The sequence below is a fragment of the Ammodytes marinus genome (assembly GCF_949987685.1).
Source record: "Ammodytes marinus genome assembly, contig: scaffold_209, whole genome shotgun sequence".
In the NCBI taxonomy this organism is placed as follows: domain Eukaryota; kingdom Metazoa; phylum Chordata; class Actinopteri; order Uranoscopiformes; family Ammodytidae; genus Ammodytes; species Ammodytes marinus.
In genome coordinates, this window is record NW_027648159.1 from 63167 (window position 1) to 71852 (window position 8686).

Genomic DNA, 8686 nt, shown 5'->3' on the forward strand with positions numbered 1-8686 from the left:
CTCGTGCTGCTTTTATAGTATTTATTCAAATGATTTCTTTACTGCGAACTGGAACTGTGAACTAAATGGCCCTTCTTGGGATAAATAAAGCTTTTTCTTTTTCTGATTCTAATCTAGATGTATGTTATGCCCCTGTAAAGCACTTTGAATGGCCTTGTGTCTGAGTTGTGTATGAACCTGCCTTGATCAAAGGGTCACTGTGTAGTTTAAAGTCACACTGTGTAGTTTCAGAGGAGGGGGGTTGTTTACATTCACAGAGCCTGCAGTTAGTTTACCAAACATATTTTCTCTACATGTAATTCTTTGTTTTGAATAATTCTATCATCATAAATCAAATTATTTTTGAGGAACCTGGAACCAAACCTAAGACTAGAATATGTTTGTAAACCAAACTGTGGGCCCTGCTGCTGTAAACAACAACAGTAACTTTTCAGGAAGCTTTCTAACTTCAAACAGTGTTCCAGCCTCCATAGCAAGGGTTAGCAAGGGAGCGTTGACATCTACAATCCCACCACTAGGTGATGCTGAAGTACTTTATTACACATGAAGAAACACACAGGGATCATGTTGTAACGACGATTTTATTGACGATTTATTTTGAACGTTTTGAAGTTTCAGGGAGTCATTAGGCCACACACACACACACACACAGACAGACAGACAAACACACACTCATAGACACAGACAGACACACACACACACACACACTCAGACAGACAGACAGACAGACACAGTGACTCTTAAGCGGTGGATGGGGTCTAGTCCATTCCCGGGCCTTGCTGTTGATCTTCTTTGTCTTTCTTCTTGTGACCAGAGACGATGTCATCGATACGCAGCAGCAGGATGGCCGTCTGTTAAAGAGACACACACACACACACACACACACAGGGACACACACAGACACAGGGACACACACACACACACACACACACACACACACACACACACACACACACACACACACACACACACACAGGGACACGTTAGAGTGAGCAAAGATTTCCAATACATTTTTTCAGAAATGAAGTTTCTCAGTATCCGGTCTTTCCAACATTATCTTCAACTAAATGTCTTTTTACTTTGGATGTAACATTTAATACAGTGTGTGTTTGTGAGACTGTGTCCCTCTGCGTCTCACCTCCATAGCAGCCCTGTGTGTGTGAGTGTGTGTGTGTGTGTGTGTGTGTGTGTGTGTGTGTGTGTGTGTGTGTGTGTGTGTGTGTGTGTGTGTACTAACCTCCATAGCAGTCTTGTATGTCTGGGCCTTCACAGCCAGAGGCTCCATGATGCCGAGCTGTTTCATGTCAGTGATCACTCCACTCTCTCCGTCTACGCCCCAAGACGCGCCGTTCTCCTGGGTGTGTTTGGCCTGGAGACAAGGGACAAGAGATCCATATCAATATACTGGGGCGCTCCGGTGGTGTAGTGGATAGAGCGTGTACCATATTGTCTCCGGCCTTCGTTGCAGTGGTCGCGGGTTCAAATCCGACCCGTGGACCTTTACTGCAGGTTATCCCCCCTCTCTCTCTCTCTCTCTCTCTCTCTCTCTCTCCCCATTTCAACTCTGTACTGCCTAATAAAGCTTGAAAATGCCAAAAAAATTATCTTAAAATAAATAAATATGTTAACTCAATACATCCTGAAGTTAACCTGTGTGTCTGTGGTGAAGTGTGTAGGGCGGTCGTCCACTGGGTTACAGGGTCGGTGGTTGGATCCCCCGTCTCCCCGCCACATGTCCAAGTGTCCCTGGGCAAAGAGACACTGAACCCTAAATGTCTCCTGATAGTTAGCTTGCACCCTGCGTGGTAGCTGCTGCTGCTATCGGTGTGTGAATGTGTGTGTGTACAAAGTTGATTAAGCCTATCAGCGCCACAAAACTCTCTCTGCATTGCTCAGTATGGCAGCGTTCACAAACTGGTGACGAACAGCAGAAGGTATAAAACCCATGTGCCATCACTGAAGGCTTACTGTGTGTGTGTGTGTGTGTGTGTGGGCGAGAGAGTGTGTGTGCATGTGTGTGTGTGTATTTGTGTGAGCCAGTGAGAGAGAGAGTGAGTGAGTGTGTGTGAGAGAGTGTGTGTGAGTGTGTGTGTGTGTGAGAAAGTGTGTGAGTGAGTGTGAGAGAGAGTGTGTGTGTGTGTGTGTGTGTGTGTGTGTGTGTGTGAGAGTGAGTGAGTGAGTGAGTAAGTAAGTAGTGTATATATTGACCCTGAGAGAGGTGAGCACTCTGATGGTAGAGGCTCCACAGTTCTGGATGAGCGTCCTGGGGATGACCTCCAGTGCGTGGGCCACGGCGCGGTACGGCCACTGCTCCACGCCCGTGATGCCTCTGGACTTCTCCGTCAGGCGCTTGGACACGGCCATCTCCACCGCGCCGCCGCCATGCAGCAGCAGGGGCTCCAGGAGCACGTTACGGCACACCTGCATGGCATCCTGCAGGTTTCTCTCTACCTCCTGCAGGGGGGGGGGAGAGGGGAGGAGAGAGAGGGGAGGGGGAGGGAGAGAGAGAGAGGGAGGGGGGGAGGGAGAGGAGAGAGGGAGGGGGAGGGAGAGAGAGAGAGGGAGGGGGGGAGGTAGGGGAAGGGAGGGAGGGAGAGTGAGAGAGGGAGGGGGGAGAGAGGGAGAGGGGGAGAGAGAGAGAGGGGGGAGGGAGGGAGAGAGGGAGGGAGGGGGAGAGAGAGACACACACGGGTCAGTTTATATACAAATACTGCTCAGATTATTTTTGGGCTTTTTTTTTAAAGAACATGACCAAACAAGTGAACACACAAACCACACAATAAGATAAACAACCAAGTACTAAATACAAATATGTTTAGACTCAACGTTCTGAATGTCTCCGTAGGTGAGAATACCTAAACATATGAACAGCCTTATGTCTCCGTAGGTGAGAATACCTAAACATACATGAACAGCCTTATGTCTCCGTAGGTGAGAATACCTAAACATACATGAACAGCCTTATGTCTCCGTAGGTGAGAATACCTAAACATACATGAACAGCCTTATGTCTCCGTAGGTGAGAATACCTAAACATACATGAACAGCTTTATGTCTCCGTAGGTGAGAATACCTAAACATACATGAACAGCCTTATGTCTCCGTAGGTGAGAATACCTAAACATACATGAACAGCCTTATGTCTCCGTAGCCTCTGCATCATGAGACAGTAACACACTCTGCACTGAGACACACGGACTTCACTTTAGCAAAAGCTAAAAATTGAGACAGATCATCGTCTGTACAGACTACTGGCACAGAGTGTAGCCTGCTGACATTCACATTTATACCAGAAACCACAACTTCTAAAGCACTTACATCAACTAAACTTTCCATAATCATTCTCAGCACTATTCTGAAGGTTATTACAGAAGGATTTGTTCATATGTTGTTCACTGTCTGATTTATGAGACATTAATTGTGGCATGTTGCTTGCTTCTTGCCACCATAGCTCAGCAGATATGTGAGTGAGTGAGTGAGTCTGTCTGTCTGTCTACTTACAGCCAGTATCTCCTTGCTAGCCCCTCTCAGTAGTATGTAGTGTGTACTTACAGCTAGTATCTCCTTGCTAGCCCCTCTCAGTAGTATGTAGTGTGTACTTACAGCCAGTATCTCCTTGCTAGCCCCTCTCAGTAGTATGTAGTATGTACTTACAGCCAGTATCTCCTTGCTAGCCCCTCTCAGTAGTATGTAGTGTGTACTTACAGCTAGTATCTCCTTGCTAGCCCCTCTCAGTAGTATGTAGTGTGTACTTACAGCCAGTATCTCCTTGCTAGCCCCTCTCAGTAGTATGGAGTGTGTACTTACAGCCAGTATCTCCTTGCTAGCCCCCCTCAGTAGTATGTAGTGTGTACTTACAGCCAGTATTTCCTTGCTAGGCCCTCTCAGTAGTATGTAGTGTGTACTTACAGCCAGTATCTCCTTGCTAGCCCCCCTCAGCAGGATGGTACAGGCTTTGGGGTCTTTGCACTCAGTGACGAAGGTGAAGTATTCGTCTCCGATCTTCTTGACTTCGAACAGTCCGGCCCCCGTCCCGATGTCCTCCTCCCGCAGCTCGTCTGTCCGGCTCACGATGCGCGCTCCACACGCTCTACGGGGAGGGGGGGGGGGGAGAGGAAGGGGGGGAGGAGAGGGAGGGAGGGAGAGGGGGGTGGAAGGAGGGGAGGGAGGGAGGGAGGGAGGAGGAGAGGAGGGGAGGGGAGAGGGGGAGAGGGAGAGGAGGGAAGGAGAGGGGGGGAAGGGGAGGGGGAAGGAGGGGGGAGAGGGGAGGGGGAAGGAGGGGGGAGAGGGGAGGGGGGAGGAGAGGGGAGGGGGGAGGAGAGGGAGGGGGGGAGGAGGGAGAGAGAGGGGGGAGAGGGAGAGAGAGGAGAGGGAGGGGAGGGAGAGAGAGAGGAGAGGGAGGAGAGGGTCATTTAGTTAGCTATTATTTTTATTTATTTGATTAGAATTGATCTAGTATTTTATTTAGAATTAAAAAAAGCTTGTTTTTGTTGCAGTACCTGGCGATGCGGTTGTTGTCAGTCTTCCTCACACGGCGGATGGCGGTGATGTTTGCCTTCATCAGGTAATGCTGAGCCAGGTCTGAGAGACAAGATTACATCCAAATTAGGGCTGTCAAATTAACGTGTTCATTTCGATTAATTAATCACAGAAAAATTAACGCGATTAAAAAAATTAACGCAGATTAATCGCACGTCTATATTGCCCTTTGACCCGGTGCAAAAGTGGTGCGCAGCTGCACCTGTAGCTTGTGGACACGGCCCGCACGGGTAAAAGAGAGAAAAGTAAAGAGAGAAGCCGGGGAAAGGGGCCGAGGGCTCTATGGACGGTTTATGGGATGCTTCGGGCTAATAAGCATGAAGGTAGGAAGACATCTTACTTTATTCTCCGCAGTGTCTGTGCATTATTGATTTAGTGGGTGCAACAATATAGGTTCAAAACAGTATCTCTCAATCTTCCTCCGTGTGTCTTAATTTTGTTTGCTAGCTGTCTCGTCTCCCGCATAAACGGACACCCGACCCGTGTGTGTGTGTGTGTGTGTACCTGAGATGCCCTTCTCAGTGTGTGTGTGTAGCAGTGTGTGTACCTGAGATGCCCTTCTCGGTGAACAGCAGGTGAGTGTGTGTGTGTGTGTGTGTGTGTGTGTGTGTGTAGCAGTGTGTGTACCTGAGATGCCCTTCTCAGTGTGTGTGTGTAGCAGTGTGTGTGTACCTGAGATGCCCTTCTCGGTGAACAGCAGGTGTGTGTGTACCTGAGATGCCCTTCTCAGTGTGTGTGTGTGTGTGTGTAGCAGTGTGTGTGTACCTGAGATGCCCTTCTCAGTGTGTGTGTAGCAGTGTGTGTGTACCTGAGATGCCCTTCTCAGTGTGTGTGTAGCAGTGTGTGTGTACCTGAGATGCCCTTCTCAGTGTGTGTGTAGCAGTGTGTGTGTACCTGAGATGCCCTTCTCAGTGTGTGTGTGTGTGTGTGTGTGTGTGTGTGTGTGTGTGTAGCAGTGTGTGTGTACCTGAGATGCCCTTCTCAGTGTGTGTGTGTGTAGCAGTGTGTGTACCTGAGATGCCCTTCTCAGTGTGTGTGTGTGTAGCAGTGTGTGTACCTGAGATGCCCTTCTCAGTGTGTGTGTGTGTGTAGCAGTGTGTGTGTACCTGAGATGCCCTTCTCGGTGAACAGCAGGTCGGGCTTCATGCGGATGATTTCCTCACAGATCTGCTGGATGTATTCCTCCTCCATCTGCAGGATCCGGGCAAAGTCCTCCTCCTTACTGATCTCTATGTCCGTCTGTTAAAGCGCACACACACACAAAGATAGAGAGACACACACACACACAAAGATAGAGAGAGACACACACACACACAAAGATAGAGAGAGACACAGAAAGAAAGAGAGAGAGAGAGAGACAGACAGACAGGCAGGGAGACAGACAGGGAGAGAGAGAAAGAGACAGGCAGAGAGAGACACACACACACACTATCATTAGTCTCTTCCCACCAGTCCAAACTGCAGCTATCAGCTCTTATAATTTCCGTCTTGTTTACGTTTGTGTAAACCAATCAGACTGGTGCTGGGCGGGGCTAAACCCAGGCAGCCAATCAGAGTGGTGCTGGGCGGGGCTAAACCCAGGAAGCAGCAGGAGTGTCCTTACAGTAGTGAAATGTGTTGCGGACTCTTCACTGAAATGTATGTGTGTGTCTGTCTGTGTACCTGGCTGTGTGTGTCTGTGTACCTGGCTGTGTGTGTCTGTGTACCTGGCTGTGTGTCTGTGTACCTGGCTGTGTGTGTCTGTGTACCTGGCTGTGTGTGTCTGTGTACCTGGCTGTGTGTGTCTGTCTGTGTGTGTACCTGGCTGTGTGTGTGTACCTGGCTGTGTGTGTTACTGTATATATGTTACCTGGCTGTTTGTGTGTATATTGTAGTGTGTGTGTTTATATATTACCTGGCTCTGTGTGTGTGTGTGTGTGTGTGTGTGTGTGTGTGTGTGTGTGTGTGTGTGTGTGTGTGTGTGTGTGTGTAGTGTGTGTGTGTATATATATATTACCTGGCTCTCCCCCTTCTTGTACTCCAGAGAACAGTCCAGCAGAACGATGCGAGGGTTCTTGATCATTCTCTTCATGCGAGCGTGAGTCACGTCTTTGTTCACCATCACTCCTTTCAGAACACACGAGTCTTCAATGAACCCCCCGGGCACCTGGACACAACACACCCCATTAGTCCTCAATAAACCCCCCGGGCACCTGGACACAACACACCCCATTAGTCCTCAATGAACCCCCCGTGCACCTGGACACAACACACCCCATTAGTCTTCAATGAACCCCCCGGGCACCTGGACACAACACACCCCATTAGTCCTCGATGAACCCCCCGGGCACCTGGACACAACACACCCCATTAGTCCTCAATGAACCCCCCGTGCACCTGGACACAACACACCCCATTAGTCCTCAATGAACCCCCCGGGCACCTGGACACAACACACCCCATTAGTCCTCAATGAACCCCCCGGGCACCTGGACACAACACACCCCATTAGTCCTCAATGAACCCCCCGGGCACCTGGACACAACACACCCCATTAGTCTTCAATGAACCCCCCGGGCACCTGGACACAACACACCCCATTAGTCCTCGATGAACCCCCCGGGCACCTGAGAGCAACACAGTGTTTATACTAAGCCTAGGCTCTGTAAACTGGACACAATGATGAGGTAATCGTTAGTTTGACTGTGTGTGTGTGTGAGTGAGTAAATGATATGAATGTGTATGTTGTTCATTGTCTGATTTATAAGACATTTTCTTCCTAAAACATGCTGAAAATGCATTTAAAGACCTGTACATTTATCACATATAAGAGGGAGTATCCAAACACCTTTCCATAAAACGTTGAACACCGGTATGTTGTAAAAGTTGTGGACAGGTGAGAATACCTAAACATACATGTACAGCCTTATGTCTCCGTAGGTGAGAATACCTAAACATACATGTACAGCCTTATGTCTCCGTAGGTGAGAATACCTAAACATACATGAACAGCCTTATGTCTCCGTAGGTGAGAATACCTAAACATACATGAACAGCCTTATGTCTCCGTAGGTGAGAATACCTAAACATACATGAACAGCCTTATGTCTCCGTAGGTGAGAATACCTAAACATACATGAACAGCCTTATGTCTCCGTAGGTGAGAATACCTAAACATACATGAACAGCCTTATGTCTCCGTAGCCTCTGCATCATGAGACAGTAACACACTCTGCACTGAGACACACGGACTTCACTTTAGCAAAAGCTAAAAATTGAGACAGATCATCGTCTGTACAGACTACTGGCACAGAGTGTAGCCTGCTGACATTCACATTTATACCAGAAACCACAACTTCTAAAGCACTTACATCAACTAAACTTTCCATAATCATTCTCAGCACTATTCTGAAGGTTATTACAGAAGGATTTGTTCATATGTTGTTCACTGTCTGATTTACGAGACATTTTCTTCTTAAAAACATGATGAAAATGCATTTTTAAGACCTGTACAAAGTATTTATTTGATTTATATAACGAAAAAAGGCTGGATCCAAAAAGTGTTCTGTAAAAACTTTGGACACTTGTCTCTCTGTCTGTCTGTCTGTCTGTCTGTCTGTCTGTCTGTCTGTCTGTCTGCCTGTCTTACCTTCTCCACTTTGGCGTACTTCTTGATGTCTATCTCCTTGCGTCCTCCCTCCCCCCTGCCTGTCTGTCTGTCTGTCTGTCTGTCTGTCTGTCTGTCTGTCTGCCTGTCTGCCTGTCTTACCTTCTCCACTTTGGCGTACTTCTTGATGTCTATCTCCTTGCGTCCTCCCTCCTCCAGCTCCACACAGCGTACTGCGTCCAGCGCGATGCCACAGGCCAGCTCAGACCAGCGGCTCAGCGCTTTGGTGTTGATGGCCGAGTGCAGGATCTTTATCATCATGGAGCGGTCCGAGGTGTCCACTGGGGTACTGGGGGGAGAGGGGAGAGGGTTAGAGGGTCCACTGGGGTACTGGGGGGAGAGAGGAGAGGGTTAGAGGGTTACAGACTGGCTGTACACACACACTGGGGGGAGAAGGGAGAGGGTTAGAGGGTTAGGGGTGTCCACTGGGGTACTGGGGGGAGAGGGGAGAGAGGGAGAGGGTTAGAGGGGTCCACTGGGGTACTGGGGGGAGAGGGGAGA

The 8686-nt window shown here is 48.7% G+C and overlaps 1 protein-coding gene across 1 annotated transcript; it reads right to left on the reverse strand.

Annotated features, from left to right (window-relative positions):
* Positions 1-562: 562 nt before the first annotated feature.
* On the reverse strand, positions 563-8474 carry cct3 (chaperonin containing TCP1, subunit 3 (gamma); the record flags this gene model as incomplete). Its single annotated transcript, XM_080054863.1, has 8 exons — positions 563-851; positions 1238-1369; positions 2209-2454; positions 3910-4090; positions 4500-4581; positions 5646-5778; positions 6536-6685; positions 8288-8474. Coding segments are annotated over 8 exons (1204 nt in total), but the record flags the coding sequence as incomplete, so codon positions are not given.
* Between the last annotated feature and the right edge of the window lie 212 nt (positions 8475-8686).